Source organism: Cynara cardunculus, assembly GCF_001531365.2.
Source record: "Cynara cardunculus var. scolymus isolate 2C chromosome LG 13, CcrdV1, whole genome shotgun sequence".
In the NCBI taxonomy this organism is placed as follows: domain Eukaryota; kingdom Viridiplantae; phylum Streptophyta; class Magnoliopsida; order Asterales; family Asteraceae; genus Cynara; species Cynara cardunculus.
In genome coordinates, this window is record NC_037540.1 from 11,921,308 (window position 1) to 11,940,256 (window position 18,949).

At 35.1% G+C, this 18,949-nt stretch overlaps 2 protein-coding genes across 2 annotated transcripts; both read right to left on the bottom strand.

Moving 5' to 3' along the window:
• Window positions 1-3,006: 3,006 nt before the first annotated feature.
• LOC112525560 (factor of DNA methylation 2-like) lies at window positions 3,007-8,814 on the bottom strand. The gene is made up of 5 exons (XM_025135738.1): window positions 8,600-8,814; window positions 5,518-5,738; window positions 4,649-4,828; window positions 4,332-4,544; window positions 3,007-3,494 (listed from the first exon to the last, which is right to left on the bottom strand). The coding sequence occupies exons 1-5, from the start codon at window positions 8,781-8,783 to the stop codon at window positions 3,240-3,242; spliced, it is 1,053 nt and encodes a 350-aa protein (XP_024991506.1). The 5' UTR covers window positions 8,784-8,814; the 3' UTR covers window positions 3,007-3,239.
• Window positions 8,815-10,922: 2,108 nt separating this feature from the next.
• On the bottom strand, window positions 10,923-15,485 carry LOC112524771 (protein INVOLVED IN DE NOVO 2-like). The gene is made up of 6 exons (XM_025134724.1): window positions 14,573-15,485; window positions 14,139-14,320; window positions 12,960-13,049; window positions 12,565-12,849; window positions 11,987-12,196; window positions 10,923-11,156 (listed from the first exon to the last, which is right to left on the bottom strand). Exons 1-6 carry the CDS (start codon window positions 15,483-15,485, stop codon window positions 10,923-10,925), a joined length of 1,914 nt encoding a protein of 637 aa, XP_024990492.1.
• Window positions 15,486-18,949: the final 3,464 nt, after the last annotated feature.

The following is an 18,949-nucleotide window of genomic DNA, read 5'->3' on the forward strand; positions in this document are numbered from 1 at the left end:
ACAATTTTATCAATTTCATGTTTTTTTTCTTATTTTCTTATTTAAATTTTTGTATATCTAAGAGTTAAGCTAAACTCTTCTCTAAAATAGAAAAACAAAGACAATGGAAAAAGTGGTTCTCACACCTTTTTTTTGGCCGTTACATAAAATCACGCACGTGATTTGACCGTTTTCGTGTTCTCTTAAATTGTTAGCATTCTCGTTTGGTATTTCTTGTATATTGGATATTGCTCTAATTTCATGTTCTTTATGGGTTTTCTTTAAACAATGGATGTGTGGCTAGATTCAGTTTGTGCTTGACTCGACTAATTCTATGGATTTTGAAGTAAATAGATGATAAAATTTTCAATGATTTCAACAAGAAGTTAATATGTTGTTATATTATATAATTGTTACATTATATTATGTGAATATTATAACATCCATACCATTTTTATTTGTATGTTGATATCATTGTGTTATATTGTGTGGAAGTTACAATATAGAGTACATTCATTATTCTTGCTACAGATTGTAAAGCAATGTAGATGTATTTTTATTTATTTCATGATTTTATGAAGAATGTGGTGGTTTTATGAAACCCGAATTGTATATATTGGCCACAAACTACAAAAAAGTATGTAATTTTAGATCTCAAAAACAGAACATAAGAAATTTTACTATGAGAAGAATAACGACTATAAATATGTCAAGATTATAACAAAAACCTGATTGTTTTTGAGTAAAACTGAACCGAATTTTTAAACCAAAAATATAATTTAGAAGTTACAGAAATTTGTACAATTGGAACTAAGAACATGGTACTTGGGCTTATGAATTTGGAACAAAGATAAAAACACAAATTGAAACAAAAAAAAAAGATGATTTTTAAGATGTTGCATTTCTTTATTAGGATCAAATATAAGTATATATTTCCGGTTTTTTAATATTCCACAAAATTATAATATTTTTATGTTATCGGATAATTTGAAAATTATTTGATTCGTTTATAACAATTTAACATTCTAAGCCACGATTTTAATGGCGTGGTTCAACTTGATGTTAGGTTTCTAGTTTCAACACGGTAATTTAACGTTTACAGATAAGGGTTAAACATTTTTATTCAACTTAACAGGTAAGATTTTAGTCCATTAAAACGACATTATATGCAACATTTTTTTCCGGTAAACGCTTACCGTGTAAGAATCAGCATTCTCACTTAGGAGCCGTTTACTAAACACTTACTTGGTAACTGCTTACCGGATAAATTTCCTCATCGGATGAACATGAGAAGGGTCAAGAGTCTTACCGGGTAAGAGCGATGAGAAGGAATTGAGATTCTTACCCGGTAAGCGAGGATGATGACTCTTACCCAGGTAAGCGCTTACCCAGTAAATTGTTGCATTCGATATGTTTCGATGTACTAAATTCTTACGCATCAAAATAAATGATAGTGTTGATTCATATCAATAAACGCTTACCGAGTAAGCATTTGGGTAAACGGCCCCTTAGCCTTTGTCATCGTTTTTACCTGGTAAGATTTTCAATCCTTGTCATATTCACCCGATAAGATAAAGTGACCAACAAGAGTAACCACCTTAGTAAACAACCCTTTAGTCATAACGCTTGCCAACAAGAGTAACCCACCTTCATTTACCTGATCGGGTTACACTTTTTGCCATCAAGATGGATTGTCAATAACTGCTAATTAACTAGATAAGTCTTTTCTCTCACTTGAAAGATTCTCGATGTCTTGCTATTCCTCTTACCAGCAAAGACGGAGCCAGAAAATCTTTCTAGGAGATGCTTGGAAACTATGTCAGCAAGCTCATGATTACAATTTTTTTTATCACGTTTAAATGTTGATCGCAAAAAACACCCTATCATTACAAAACACATCAAAATGTAATAAAGTTTGTTTTAGTTCGAATTACCTTTGCAGTAGATAAAAATGAAGACAAAATTCTTATGGAATTTTGACTTATTGTAACAATCCTATCCTACAGAATCATGTTGCTTATCTGACAACTGCTGAGATGGGGCTACACAGACATTGTATGAGGATGTACCAAATAGAGAGAAGATAATATAAACAATGATCATAAACACAAGACAACATATGTCAACAAGGTCACATGGAGGATGCAAGAAATCATTATGGAGCAAAATACTGTACAAATAATGCAATCCTCAGAAATAAAGGAAAAGATCCCTGAATTCTTCAGGGATCCTGTGTACATTCCAAGTCAATTTCAGTTATGCAAACACAACCCTCCCATTTTTACCCCTATCTATCCTCCATATTCATAGACAATGGGGGTAATAAACAAATTGTGATGGGATATACCATTGAGGTGCATTTCGTACTGGACAACACCGATGGGGTTAGAATGACGAAAGTAAGATAGGCAAGTAATTGTGTAAGGTTTTAGTGTTTTTTTTTTCAGAAAAAAGTTTTAGCTTGATATGGGTGGTTTAGTAATTTACCTATCTTGTCCCATCTTCTTTGAACCTATTTTGGTGGGACAAAAAAACTGCATTTTTGTCTCACTCAGTCTTCACCATTTTGCAGTCTAATTGTAAGGGAGATTAGACAAGATAGATAAATTATTAAACTAAAACCTTAAAACCTTCCACAATTCTTTCGTCAATCTAATATTGATTGACCCGTGTACCAAACGCACCTGCATAGAACAATGGTATAAGCCATCACCATTTGTTTATTACCCCCCTTGTTATAAATATGAAGGGTAGATTGGGTAATGGGGCAGGAAGGTGAGTTGGGATTTGGATAAAATTGGAGGCTTGTGTTTGAGAAGTTCAAAAATCTGATGGGTTTGATTTGGAATGTACTTGATGTGGCTCAATTATGTACGCAGGATCCCTGAAGAATGGATCTTTATTTGGCATCTTCCTTATTTTTTAGGATTGTACAGTATTTGCTCCATAATGATTTCTTGCATTCCAAAACACACTCTATACTCCATTGAGTAAATGAGAACCATAATCATATATACAGTACCAGCATTGCTCCAGAAAAGGACTTCCTTAAAATCAACTAGTCAATCAGTTAACTGATTGATTAAGTGTTTAAATAAGCACACAATTGGTAGGATTTCTTCGACGCAAAAGGCTTAATTGAGTTAAATATATTCAAATTAGCATATACAACAACTTAAGTTCAAGTGAACCCGACTGGGAAAACTATGGCACTTGTTAGTTTCATGTACTTGCTAACTTGAGTGAGCAAAGAACATAACTCAATTTAGTCGTTGACCATCCCTTCTACGTTTAAGAGGCTTAATAGCTTTCATTTGCTGGATTAAACAGTCTATAACCTCCTTAAGATTAGCTTTTCTACCTTCCTTGAAGTTCCAAAGCTCTGAGACTACGTATCTCCCACTTGGGTTATACTCGTTCAATTCCAGCAACGCGTTGACTACAGCGTTGCATGCTTCTTCACCCCATTGACTTCTTAACTCTCTCAAATGGCTATCATCTTCATCTACCATTTCCTAAATTTGGAGGAGATATTAGTCCAAGAAGGTAGCTATATGCAAATATTAATTAAGGAAGTTGAACTTGAAGAAGATAAAAGGACTCACTCCTCACAAAGAAAGATGATAAATTTGAAACTTTATCCCTAAGGCTGCGTTTGTTATGCAGACCGGGACTGGACGGGTCTGGACGGACGAGAATGAGGTAGGCAGGTGAAAGAATTCTCAAAGGTTTTAGGGTTTTAATTTGATATTGGCAGTTTAGTAATTTACCAAACTTGTCCCACCTCCTTGATTTTTGTTCAACCTATCTTGGTGGGGCAAATTTAAAATGCAATCTTGTGTCCTGTTCCAGTTTAATGTTGCGTCAAACATGGGTCAACAGTTTTTGTGTTTTCGTGTGCTGCCCGGCATACCAATCGCGCGCTAAATGCACATGATTATAGATGAAACTTTTGCAATGAGATTGACTTGCATGTATGTATGTTAGTTTAATGCAAGTCCTTAGAGAAGCCAACATAATCGATGTTTTGCCATCAAGATTTATGATTTGTCATGCCACTGGACCGTACAGGTCCCGCTTCGTAGCAGGATGCTTCAGTTGTTTTATACTACGAACTAGAAATCATAGTGAGCAAATATGTAATTTTAACCTTAAAACATCCCAAAATAATGCTCCTACTGCCAAAGCTGGTAGATAAAGATATTTCAAAGATAAGCCTTAATGACCAATGACTAACGAAGATCAAAATGTTGCAATTTCCATTCGACATCCCAAAAAGATATATGTTGTGGTCTTTCATAAACAGAGGGAGTATATAACAATGGCATGAAAGGGGGATGAAAGAAAGATACCTTCAATTTCCCATCTTTGATAGCTTGCTTGAAAGGATGCCAATTTGGATTATTAACCCTATCTTGCCACAACGAGCTTAGCTCGACTGATCTCAATTCCCAATCTTGAGCAGAGAATTTCTGCAAGCACACATCTTGAAAAGGTTTCTGAGCAACCTCTCCCATCCGTTTCAGACCAATGATGGTAGTTGCATCCAAAATTTGCGGCAAAACCTTCATGAGAAAAGCTAGGAAATATTTCATCACTTCACATCTACCAAAGGGGTTTGCCAAATTGATTACATATACCCAGGGCATCAAAGATAAAGAAGCCTCACATTTATTAGTTCCTTTCGAGCAGCTTGTAGTTCGTTGTTACTCATGTGCTCTCTAAGTATAAGGGTTTGATTTAAGATGTCCATATCATGCAATTCTTCCTCTTTTTCAGTCAGTCTGTCCCTTAAGTCATTGATATGAACACTCATACTATAGTCACTGTCGAAGGGATTTTGAGCTATCTGCATAATATTGAACACAATCAGGAAACCAACATACACATGTCAGTATATCACATCAACCAATAGGCAGGGTCAAGTAGCAATCTCATCTCTGAAATACCAAAACCTAGTTCATAAATTCATCCGAAACAGAAAGAAAAAGAAAGAGCACACACACAAACACAAGATAAGGAAACAGAATGAACACTTTGAAATTGTTAGTCAACTTTGTTATTAAAATAAAATTTATAGAATGGATTTATTCAGAAGGGAAATAAACTCGGGGGCATTTGGTTTGACACGACGTTTTTGAGGGATCTGCATTTCATGGAAGGATTTAGAATCTTTGGTGTGTTTGGTTTGTAGGACTTGAAATGGAATTAATTCTGTATAGATAATTTATAAAAACAAATTATAAATAATTATAAAAATAATTAAATTTCCTTTTATTAACTGAGTGATACAAAATGAATGTATTTAACATATTTTAAAACACTATTGCAATCTAGTGAAATACCAACTACCCCCGTGAGATTTCCAAATCCAAAGGATTTCAATTCTGGATTTCCTTTTAAAACAACCGCGTGAGTGGAATGGAATCCAATTCCAAATTCCAACAAATCCTGCGAATGAAAACGGATCCTTCATAGAATTTGGAACTCCAACTCATCAATTTAGCTTGAGTAAACTTCCAAGGTAAGAAAGTGTACCTTTTCCTTCTCTATGTAAAAACTTTTGCGCTCAATATCAAGTTGTGACTCTCTTTTCTCCAGTTCGTTAGCTTTTAGCTCAAGTTCTTTTCTTTGATATGCCACTTCCTCCTTTAGCCTTTCACTTTCTTGAGTAAGCAAATGCATCTTATTCAACTGACACTCTAATTCAGTCTTCAATTTGGCATTTTGAAGTCCAATCACCTGCATCTTTCTCATTTCTATAGTATTATGTGAACCATGTTAGAGACAGAAGCAACCACATTTCCTCAAACAGTGTAAACCAGCAGGCTCACATAAGAAAAGCTACTCAACCACATTTCATATAACACACAAGTAATTTAAACTTGATACATGGAGAAAGATATCACAAAAACATGATTTGTTTCTTTTTCTATAGGCAAACTAACTCACACATCAAAGTCGTTGAAGATATTCAAACTCACAACTGAAGGTTGTCGATGAATCCATAGTTTCTTTTTTACCTGCTTAGTTTCATTTTTTTAAATGGATCAAACTAACTGTAAGCACCGCCCAGATCATGCCAGATCGCCGGTTTGGGCTCGGTCTTTACCTTGCCAGATCCGGATCGATCGGGGGGGTCTTGTACAATGCTGACCAGACCTGGATTTTTCGGACCTCTGTGTGTGCAAAAAAATGTATATTTAGACAGCACCAACTCCAACTCTTGAGATATGGGTGGTCATGGATCAGAGAAGTTACAAGCATCATTGGATTGGCACTTGCACATGACATAAAGGAATTGCTCTGAGATATTACCATCGATGTGTCAAAGACTGTGACCACTCATCCTGGGTTTTAATTTGCTGTTAATAAATTGTTTGATACTATGTTGTTAAAATCGCGATATATCGGATATCGGTCTCTGGAAAAATATAGGTGGTGAAATATCTGTTCCGATAATATCGCCGATATTTACCGATATTTCGATGGAAAAATCGGTTCGATATTACCGATTTTCAATATAACAAAAGATTGGAGAGGCACTACAAATCTCTTAAGGATAACAAGTCTTCAAATCCTATTTTCTTGAGAGATGTCGAAGAAAATGATGATTGGGTGGTTCCAACCGACATTGAGCTCAAAAGTTTGTGGATGCAAGAGATGGCCTCCTTTGGTCGGATGTACGAGAAGCAATGGGAGGTAATGAACAAGTTTGGTCAAGTACAAGAAGTAAAAGGGAGCGCTATAGGGATGATAATGATGATCATGTTGGAGATGAAGGGGAAGATTGGGAAGCTAACCTAAACGAAGAAGTGAACGTATTAGATGATGTTGACTCGGATGCTGAACCTATTGTTTGCGATTAGCTAGTTTTTGAACACTTTTCCTATTTTGTTTTGTGAGACTTGTTTATGTGATGTTTTAATTTTGAAACTATATTTCTAAACTCTAATTAATGCATATGATATGTTTATGGATGCATACATATAATATATATATATATAATTCTTTGAAATATTATATTAACCGCTATTTTGGACCGATATATCACCGATATAACAGAAATATCGAATATTGGTCTTTTGTATTTTGACCGCAGTAACAACATAGGTTTGATCAGGACCATCTTGTCACTCTTTAGGACTCAACTTTTGTGAAACACTTTTGTTCATTAATAGGAGACCATATCTATGGTTTTTCTTTTTGGGCTCCCCAGATCAGACAATTTTGATACTATTTTGGTCATCATGGATAGATTGAGCAAATATAGCCACCTGCTACAGCTGTCCTTTTCTATAAGCAGATTGTTTGCTTACATGGTATGCCTCGTTCCATCCTTTTGATAGAGATGTCGTCTTCAAAATCATCCCCAACATTTGTGCAAGTGGCCCAGCTTTCTTTCACGAGTTTCAAAGTGGACTTCTTTGGTGGTGCCCTTCTTGGACCTGTTGCGGATATTTTCTGTCGAATGTGCACCGCTGACTTGAGCTTCGAGGTCTTCAGGCCAGGAATAACATATACACTTATCACCATCCCTTCTCAAGTTGTGACACTTGGAAAAGATGATCATATATCTTGACTAGAATTCCTCAATATGATATGGAATGATCGTTTATGTACGACTAACGCATGAAATAGCCATGATCTCATATTCTTTACCAACAAAATGATAACAACTAAAGTCATCCACTTCAACAATTGTCTAAATTCTTAAGCTCTGGGTATTCAAAAATTGTCACATTGCTAGATTCAGCAGGTTTAAATCATTGAAACCTTCTCCGAATTCACCTCACGCTCATTGGATGCATAGCATGATATTGCAAAATTTGAACCCTTTACTCAAAACACAGAAGAGTCCCCTAAATATGGTTCCCTATTAAATTTTGCAAATACAGGTAAACTGTATCATCTGAACTAAAAACTAGAATTGGGGCAAATTTTGCATCTTTTCACTGTAAAACTGATAAAGTGAATTGCCAAACCAATGAAGTAAGGGGATAGGAATATGCCCTAAACTCATGAAGCAAATTGCAAAACTAATGAAGTAAGGGGATACGGATATGCCCTAAACTAATGAAGCAAATTGCAAATTTTGCATCTAATATATGGGTCATGCAGTCTCTCATAAAAAACGATCAAGTAAATTGCAAAGAGAAGAGCTTATTGTCATTTTTGAGGGTTTTAGGTAAACTTAGTTCAATGTATCATGGGTAGCTAAATTCGAAATCAATTCGTATTGGTAATTCACTTGCTTGAAGGTAATTTTCCGACTTTAAATTAATTTTCCCCTGATTATGGTGCCAATCAATGGAATTGAAGTAACGGATCCCTGTTGCAAAATTCAATTTGGAGAACCGTAAACTTCAAATCCATAGATTGGAACCATAATTGGGGCAAAATGACCTTCAAGTAATGAATGTTACCCGCATGCATTGATGATTTCAAATTTAGCTACCCATAATATACATTCAATTTTAAGTTTACCTAAAAAACCGTCTGTCAAAAATTACAATAAGCTCTTCCCTTCGCAATTTACTTCATCAGTTTCGCATAGAGATTTCTTATAAAAACAGTTCGAAAATGTAAATGATTAGAAGACAAAATAAGTAGTAAATACCTTCAGAAAACGTATGATTCATGCGATCTTTCTCAGCGATCATGGAATTAAGGCGGGAAGAAATCTCTTCGGTATGGCGCTCCATTTCCCATAGCCTTTGATTCTTCATGTCCACTTCTCTCGCCAGACTCACCGCCAAACTACGCGCCTTTCGGAGCTCACACACCATTTTACTGTCCTCCATTTTTTTCCCGATGAATGTTGTCAACTACTGTATCGCTGAAAGAGAAAGGATCCTTTCTCTTCACATGATGCGTAAACGGCTATTTGGGCCCTCTGGTTTTCAGTCTTCTCATTTTGGACACTTTTATTATCATCAAGTTTCAATTACACCCATCTTGTGATTGGGTTTTTTATAAAGCATCATTCTTTTCTATATTTTGAAATAAAAATAAAATAAAAATCACAAAAAATATTATTGTAACACCTTCATTTTTGTTATTTTCCAATCCTCTGCCGAAAGCATATATCACATACTGATGCTAGAGGTGCTTAAAAACCCGACCAATCCAACCCAACCCAATACGAAATAACTCAATCTGAAGCAACCCAATGTCTAATCGAGTTGTAAAATTGTCAAACTGTAGGTATTGAGTTGATATTGGGTTACTATTATTTGAACTCTATCCAACTCGATGAATCTGATATCCTTTTATTTCTTGGATTTAATATGATTGTTGAATTTCTATTAATATGTACATTAGATAATTACACTATCGTGTATGCTCTTCATATACACATATTTTTAATCTATTCACATCTTTATATAACTAATTCGTATATATGTTCAGTAATTGTGAACATATAGATGTAAATTGAGAAAATTAATTGAATGTGGTATACGTAAGAAATATGGATAAGTTGTATCAAATGATTGATGATAAAAAAGAATTTATGAGTAGAGAAATAACATATTCTAGGTTAGAAGAATAATCAATGTATCAAAGTATCAACCTGAACAACCCGACCAACCCGTACGGGTTGGGTTGGTTGCACTTTGGTTCGAGTTGGGTTGAGTTAAGATTTTTCAAACCGCAAACATTGGGTTGAGTTATTCAAATGTTTTCAATCCGATCAACCCAACCCATGGGCACCCCTAACCAATACATGTTGAAAACGTTATTTCATTTTTCCATACATAGATGTACATCTCATTTTCAATCACGTGAGACTCATGTGATCCGCTAAGTCTGATACCAACTCCTAATTAACACTTACACAGTCATAATATGCCCACTACATGTCTACACATCATATAATGCACTATCGTCACCTTAACTCACAATAATGAATTAACCATTTACTAATACAATTTTTTACGGAATCGATCCCCTTTTGACTGTACAAGAATATGTGGAGCTCAGCATGTCTGGAAACGTTCTTTTGCCGATATTATTACCAGTATTCGTTAATTCAAAATTCTCTCGATTCATCCCCTCATGAGGAATTGCCAAATTGGACCATATTGTCCCTCTCTAGAGGTCAACGCGACCTTGAGGTTGCTTCCAAGCTCGCCTTACTGAATGCAGGGGTTAGGGAGCTTGCCTACCTCACTGGACGTAACTAGCATACATCTAGTTCAACCCAGATGCAAGCTTCAAACCTTGCTCGTTTCCTTCGTCTTAACGTGGTCCTAAACTCGCCTTTCAAGCACACAGATGATGTTCTTCAAACATAGCCTCCGTTAAACTCACAAAATCCCAATTCTACCGTGTTTTTGCACAAGATTGTTCATAACACTCGAATCTATCTATACCTAATCCTATGCATCAGTTTAACACCATTATTATGTATAAAATAGATCCTCTAACCATTGAACATGCAAATATGCATCTTTTAGTAAATTTTTAACAATTAAACATTTAACATAAAATCCGCGTTGGAACATGATCCAAAGTTTTTCAATGCAATCTAAGCCGATCCAAAACCAGCAAACATTCATAGAGACATAGTGCTAACTAAACTTAAGGGCCGCTTACCGGCAAGAATCACTATCCTTACTTATCTTATTAGGTAACATTCTCGGTCATCAAAATCAAAATGGATTAATAGTAACATTTTCGGTCATCAAAATGAATTGATAGTAACATTTTCGGATTGATTTTAAGTGTTTATCACCAGTAAGCACTTAGCGGGTAAGACTCTCAATCCTTGTCTTCTCTCTTACTGTGTAAAATTTTCGGTTCTTCCTATACTCATCCAGTAAGGTAATAGACCCGGTAAGTGTTTGGTAAACGGCACCTAAAACAAAGTTTGTAGCCAAAAGCAAACACCATTTACATAAAGTTTGTAGCCAAAAGCAAACACCATATGTTTCAAAATATCACATAGTTCTCCTGCGTTTATGGGCATCCCACATTTTGAGAAGATAAGAAACTCCTTCCTGTAGACTAGCTTTTCTGGCTTCACTGAAGTTCCACAGCTCTGTTATCACATATCTTCCACTAGGATTGTAGTTGTTAATCTCGGTCAACGCGGTCGTTACAGCTTTGTACACTTGGTCGCCGAGCTCTCTCTTTAGCCCCTTCAGTTTTTCATCATTTTCATCTATCACTTCCTGCACCAATAATATCAAAACTTCACCAGACATACCCGGTAAATCCCATTAAAATTCATCCAAAAATGCTGTTTGTTTTTCTATAGTCGGTAGGTCTTGTACTTTTTTACCACTGTACCAACTATCAAGTAAAATAAGTAATGTTCATTGTACGATTAGAGTGTGTTCGGTATGCGGGACATGACAATACAAAAACTTGTTGTTCCACATGTTTTGCACGACATTAGACCGGACAGGATGAGTGGGGAAAATGCATTTTTTCCTGTCCCACCAAAAAGGTGGAACTATTTATCTAGGAGATGGGAACAAAGATTGATAGATTACTAAAGGATCAATGTCAATTTTAAAACCCTAAAACTTTTAAAGAATTTTATCACCTGCCTACGTCACTATCGCTGGTCCAATTATGTTTGATCTTGTCTGCGTACCAAAAGCAACCTTATAATATTTATCTGACGACATACGTTGCGTTCAAATCAGCTTTTGTCCACTAGTGACTCTTGTCTTGCCAAAAAAAAAAGTGATCTGACTAGTTTGCCCTCGTTAAGATGATGTTACTATTATGGCTTACGAAGGGTAAAGGCTAGGTTTTTTGGTTGGTAAGGAAGGTGAGCCAAAAGCAATTGGGACATGAAGTATAATGGCAATTAATATTTTATTTTGTGCCAAACGCAGCAATTCACACACCCTCCTCACCTTTTGGTAAGGTTTGAGCTCCTGACATTCTGGGAGGCCAAAGGTCCCAGATACCACTAGGCCGAAGACCCTTTTTTAAGGTGTAGCAAATCGAGGTTGGACATAAAAACAGATTTAATTTACTAAATATGCACCTGTGGTTTTCCATTGATGGTGATTACTCTGAAAGGATGCCAAGTGGGATCCCGAAGGTACTCTTCCCACAACGAACATACTTCTGATGCTCGATCTTCTGCTTCTAACTCATTGTACTTGTGCTTCATAGCATCGTAAAAGGGTTTATTCTCCAGCTCTCCCATCCTCTTGACACCAATATGTGAAGCTTTTGATAAATTCTTCAAGCCCTTTATAGAAAATATAATAAAGTCATCATTGAACCATATAAAATCTCGGATAAGCGTGACAAATGCAGAGCAAGCAATATCATTACAAAAAGATTCTTGAAATCGTGGTTGTGCTCCATAAGACTAGCCAAACCTTATAGATATTGAAAATGGCTTTTTGGATAAAGTTGATTATGAAGAACTGATTGAAAATTTCGTTTCGAAGAATGTTAAAAGAATGATTACCTTTTAGTAAATTTGACATGTTACTTTGTCATTTTAAGATATGTTACTCGAGTTGATCTATAGTCTTGGTAGAGGTGTGATTGGGCCTCCAAAAAGAGTGAAACGACCCTGAAAAAGAAGATAACTAGAATCCAAAAGCATACCTCGATTAATTCTTTACGAGCTTCCTGCAGTTCGTCATTGCTTTTTCGTTCCTGAACAACCAGAGTTTGATTTAAGCTTTCCAAATCCTCGAGCTCTTCTTCCTTTTCCTTTAAGTTTTTGTGCATGTCTTCTATCTTCTTGAGAACCTCCAAATCATCATCTCCCATGTGCTTCATAACATTTAGTTGCCCCTTCAGACGTTCTATTTCTAGCTCCACAGCTTGCTTTGCATCCAATTGTTTCTCAAGAAATATTATTTTCTCATGGAGTTTCTCCTTTTCCCTCTGAATGTGATAACATGATATGAAAAACAATATATGGCATTCGATGTTCAACATTATATATATATATATATATATATATATATATTTATATCATAGAAGTCAAAAATTACCTTATGATCATCTGCAAGTTTCATCACACTTTCATCAGCTTTCCTTTGCTCATCAGACGCTGTCCTGAGCGAACTATTTTTCACAGCATTCTGGCAAAAGACATTTATTTGAGCATTTAAAAGATTTAATCAAAAAAATCCAGAAATAAATGATTGATGCAAAATAAGTGGTCTCACAATCACCTATATTATAAGGACAAAAAAACCAGTATTAGAGGTTGTTGTCGGCTAGATGGTGATCATGTCTCAATAAATGTTGAAACCATAACATAACGCATATTCTCATGTGGTATCAAATCAGAGCCAAGGTCTACCAGGCGGACCTTGGAATTTCTTTGAGCGGTGGTGCACCTTTAAGATAGATCAAAAGTCCGTAAAATCGCAATTTGACCTAGGGAAAGTCAACTGTATTGAATTGGAGATGAAAATACAATTTTTCAAAATGGAATCAACCTTGATCTTTAAATTAAACATATGTTTCCTTGAAATTGAGTTAAAAAGCGACAACAGTGATAATAATGCCTATAATTCAAGTTTGACTAGAAATAGAATTGTAGGGCCTGAGTTAATGCCCTGGGCTGGGCCTAGAGCTTAAACTTAAAAGATAAAAAGTAAACTTGACTTAAAATAAGATTCAAACCCGTGACCTCTTGCATGTGGAGTGGTAATCCAACCATTCCACCCATGCTTAACTTCTAACATAGATTTGGTTTCAAAATATTTAAGGGAACCCTTCAAAATCAAGCAGGTGTACCTTTCAAACGCCTAATTTTTTTCTCTTGCAATTATCAAGCGAGTGGGTGCACGACTCAGCTCCTAATAGGTCCGCCCACTCTAGGGACTTAACACCGGCAATCTTTACTCGTTTAGCCCCCTCATCCGTCTAGCACCTCTCGACACTAGGACAATTTATGCCAGTCTTGCCCCCGTTGAAGGGCCATGTTAGAGTCCCACATCAGCTAGACTTGGATCACATATTCTCACAGAGGTTTCTCACAAAGATGATGCAGGCTATGCATGAGAATCATATATAGCAAGTGTTAAATGATTAGCACTAAGAAGCATGAAATTACCTGATTATGGAGGACAAGAATTTTATGATTCATCATAGATGTGTAAGGAAAAAAAGAAGGCAACGACAATATAAACCGCGCAATTACCCAGGCATGAATCTCACACCTCTTCTATCTCTTCTGCGACCTTTTTCCTTTCGTTTTCATTTATAACCTCACGCTTCTGCAGTTCAACAACCCGAAGTTCAAGTTCTCTCTTTTGGCTTTCTAGTTGCAATTTGATTTTTTCATGGTCATTGAAGATCCTCTGGAGATGTTCTCGCGCGCTCAACTGGATTTTCTTTACCTCTGATCAATACAAATACCACATAATAACATCATATCAAAATAGTTGAGAGTGTGTGTGTGTGTATCACAGGGGTTATTTAGCTAAATGACCTCACAAATCATTTTTAAACACTATATCTTATCTATCCCAACTTTATATGAATGAAAACCAAAGAGGTTACAGTAGCTTTCAGGTAGACCAAACAAGATACGGGAATTCTTATTATTATGAGTATGAGTACACAATAGTATAACTTGGGAAGCAGCACAAACCTTCGTTATAAGATTGATGAACCTTATCTTTTTCAGCAATTAATTTGCTGAGGGTATTTTCTGTTTCCATGTATTTGGTCTCCATCTCTTCAAAATGCCTCTTCTTGACTTCAATTACATTTGTCAAATTTGACATGAGTTTAACTGCTCTATAATCTTCTTCTGCCATGATATCAGAAACAGTCCTAAGATCAGCAATCTTGCGGAGATGCTCCCCAACTATGTTGTCAGATCTGTAATCGTCAGCACGAGCAACCCAACCATATATACCGGATTTTGGATCGTTATTTTCCTTCCAGTCCTTTTTACCATGATGCTCAGCCTCATAAGCCTTCTCGAATGACACGGCATTATTGAACCCTGTCCAATCTTTTCTAAATTCAACCACAGCAGATCCTGAATGACCGCGGAAATTCCACAAAGGATGCACCCTCATAGGATTAAAACGTCTCATGGTTAAATCATCTCTCATATTTGAACCACTTCTTCCGATATAGCGCCCATCTATCAATTCAATTGGTAGGTTAACAACAATGCCCTTCCATGGCCATACAAACATCTCATCACCATCATGGTCTGCAAGGTGATCAACCTCATTTTTAGGTTGTGATAGATCAGAGGCTTCAGCTATATCTTTTTCGAGATATTTAGCTAGTGCTAGATGATTAGCCTTGTCTGTCTTACTTCGCTTTTGTGAATCACTTTTCCCCACCATAGTAGCATGCTGCAATAACTCTTTATATTGATAATCATGTTTTTTCTTATTAGGACAGTATGGGCAGGTGAGAGCTTCATTTGGTAACTTGATGTGGTGTTTTCCATTCTTGAGCTCTTCATAAGATTTATCTTTATATTCCTCTATTTCAGATTCACTTGCATCACCATCTTCTCCAGAAACATAATCCTTTGTCATTTTTGTTCAACAAAGAAGCCTGTTAACCATAGAAAAGGTCAATCTTGTTATACATACTAGCAAACGGTATCTGTAGAAGATGATACAAATGGTAAAAGGTCTACAGTTTCTTGTCAATAAAGAAATGGTAAAATGTCTCCCGTCAGTTCAAGAATTGGAGCATGTCAGCCAAGGATGTGCATTGAGTAAATAGACAAGAATATATATATATATATATATATATATATCTGTCCAGCGAAGATATATTTCTAACCCCTCAGTAACTAATAATCAATATATTTCCCAAAGGTCAATCTAGAAGAGCTTCGAAGAAATTGGAGTTGATACATACGCAGTCTATGAGCACTGAGTCACATGCAAGAAGGTGAGAATTTCCAATTGTTCAGTTCATTGATGGTCTTACATGGATATGCTGGGTTTACTTCCTAAGATGACTTCAGAAGCATTTTGATTGTTCCAGAAAATTTAAAGCTCTGACAGAAAATAATATAGAGAATCGAGAAATCAGTTTTATTCTCATTAATCATAATCCCTTTAAATAGGGATGAGTTATAAAGATATAACCATAAGATATATAATAGTAATCTAACTCTAATATGCTTATCACTATCTCTATATATCTCTATCTCTAAGTTTTATCTTTATTTTTATCATTATCGTCATATACTTTAGACGATGACACACTTATCCTTCAACAGAAGTCAAGAAAGATCTAACAGACAATCATCGTTAATAATCATTTTTATTTACAAGTAAATCAAATACCCTTATATCCAAGGAATGTAATTTCTTCCGACCATTTTTTCCCATCGCCATTAAAATTCAAATAGCTTTTTGGTTTATTATTTGTTCGTTTTTTCTTTTTCTTTATTTTTTAAAATGCTATTTTTTATAAAATAATGATTGTTTGACTAAGAATTACAACACTATATCTATGTGTTGTTATACCAAAGATGAAATGTTTACTTTTATAATGTTTCAATCATATTTTATTTAGTTATAGTTGATTTGAATTTCCAACTTTGACTTTGATTGTTCTTTTTTTCTTGAAAAGCAGCAAAATATATTAAAAGAGAGCAATAAGAATTAGAAAGCTGGGAAGGTTAGAAGGAGCGAGATGCAACAATCAAAAGCAGATCCAACCAATGGCCGATGGAAAGTAAGAGAGGAAAAAATACACGAAAAAACATACAAACAACAACGACCGAACAAACGAACCAATAAGCAACAGAGTAACGAGAGGCTCAGCTAGGATTTATAATGCAGCTTAAATTTTTGATCAACCATTGGATTGTTTTGTTGAACTATGTAGTATATGATACGTCGTGTTTTTGAGGAAAAGAAGCAATATATATGTGTATATATAAAGGTGTAACGTTTTTCTTAAGACAAATAATGATTGTAACGTTATATTTTTTATTTATGAATTTATTATTTAGATTTAATGAAATTTAATATAACAAAGTCAAAGAAATTCTCTATAAATCTTCAAAATGGAAGAACAAAAGTTAAAATCTTCAAAAAAAAATTACATCCAACTCCAATAGTTGAAATTCTTAAAATATTTAATACATTTAATACTCCAACAAACTTTCAAACAAATATCTTTATAACATAGTGACGTGAGATATGCTTTTAATTGTTTTTTTTATAGAGAGAGGGGAGGCCCCTCTTATCAAGAGAAAAACGCTAAAAGCAAACAGATTACGCGCTCAGGTGGGGGCGAACCACATCCACCCGATAGAGAGGGGGCTTTTAACTGTTTTAAGTTATAGTATATCCCAACTTGTGTCAAATATTGAAAAAATATGCCTCAATAATATCTTCAAGTGTCAAATATTTTGCTAAAGTACCACTTTTGGTATTATATAGCCAATGCTGCCTTTGGGAAAAAACATGAAAATAAAAATCATCTAAAAAAATGTTTTTTAAACAATGTGCTTGATTGTTAAAAAGATGCTTAGTCAAAACCCTATTACATTAGAGTAATTTTACTCACTCGAGGGTCGTTTACCCAAACCTTTATCCTGTAAGCATTTATTGGTAAAAGTTAACATTCTAACTTACTTTACCAGGTAAGATTGCACGTGACATTTTACATGGTAAGTACTTACTAGGGAAGAGTCGCCACCCTCACTTTATTGGGTAAGACTCTTCATCCTTTTCATCAATCTTACCGGGTAAGATTATCGTATTCACCCAGTAAGGTAAATGAACTGGTAAGGGGTTTAGTAAACGCCCGGAGGGTTTTTTTTTCAGAATTTTGCAAATAAATTTACTCAAAAGGAAAGAAGTCACCGTACTGGTATTTAAATTTCTTTAGGTTAATGCTTCCTCCTTTCAGAATCCCTGATAGTCTGTGTTCAAATTGCATTCATTTCATTACATTTCAAAAAACACTAGCATTCCGGCAAATTATGCTAAATTTTACAGCTAACCGCAGTCATGCATAGCTCCCCCAAATCAAAATAAATTCATTCCATCAAAAGTAGCACAAAATCGTCACTATTTATAATCTATCACTCCATTTTGCACCAGACATTCAATTCAAAGCATGATTGAGTGATTCAATTTGAAGCATCACGAAATATTAACATGCATTACTCAAGTTGAGCACAATGCAGACCACAAACTCAAGTAAGCTCTAAATTACTTTAACAGTTATGATTACGAGTACGTATACACACAAAAATGTGAATGCGCAACAATAGCTGAAGAAGAGATGATACTTACTTCGAATTGATTGATCTGTTAGGCTAATTGTGCAATGTTGAATAGATGAAGATCATTTACGGCAAAAAATGGAAGTAAGAACAGTGGATTTTGGGGGTCTGAGTGTGATCAAGCAGAAGAAGACGATGACTGAAAGAGGGATGCAAAAAAGATGAAAAATATAGAGAAAAACGTGAAGGCGCGTTTTGTTTAGCATTATTTATACATTAAAAATAAGAGTGTATTACACTTGTAGTCTATATATTTTGATTATTATAACAATTTAATTATTTTAGTTTATTTATATTTGATAATTTAATTTAATAATGTCTCATAGCATTTTAACTTTTAAAACAATATTATCTTTGAGAAATTAACTCAAATGACTATCTCACTTATTTAAATTGGTTTCTTGACTATTTCTTTCTTTGATTGACCCAAATAGATTACATTCGCAATACTCAAGTCCCTCAATAGCTAAAAGACAAAAAAAATGTCAAATTCAACCAATTTACCGTCATAATTGCGGACCTGACCTGGTGCATCTTGGTGCATATTATCCTAATGTGCATCCAAGGGTGTAGATCAATTCTTACGTTTTTCGGCTTAACTCTCCTCTTCGAAAGTCAATCCTCCCTGTATATGTATGTATATACATATATTAGTTTACCTTTTAAATAATCTCAATGGTTAGGTATTCATACTTCATACAACCTTTAAACATTTAAATTTCAATCTTTGAACACTTACAA

Bases quoted from the DNA above. Each gene is read 5' to 3' on its own strand.
- LOC112524771 (XM_025134724.1), bottom strand. From the start codon at position 15,485: ATGACAAAGGATTATGTTTCTGGAGAAGATGGTGATGCAAGTGAATCT. The intron at 14,321-14,572 runs GTTTGTGCTGCT...TGTATTGATCAG, and splicing joins TCATCAATCTTATAACGAAG to AGGTAAAGAAAATCCAGTTG. The intron at 11,157-11,986 runs GTGCATATTTAG...TTATTGGTGCAG, and splicing joins CCATCAATGGAAAACCACAG to GAAGTGATAGATGAAAATGA.
- LOC112525560 (XM_025135738.1), bottom strand. From the start codon at position 8,783: ATGGAGGACAGTAAAATGGTGTGTGAGCTCCGAAAGGCGCGTAGTTTG. The intron at 5,739-8,599 runs GTATTTACTACT...ATAATACTATAG, and splicing joins GAATCATACGTTTTCTGAAG to AAATGAGAAAGATGCAGGTG. The intron at 4,829-5,517 runs GTACACTTTCTT...AATATTATGCAG, and splicing joins TTTACATAGAGAAGGAAAAG to ATAGCTCAAAATCCCTTCGA.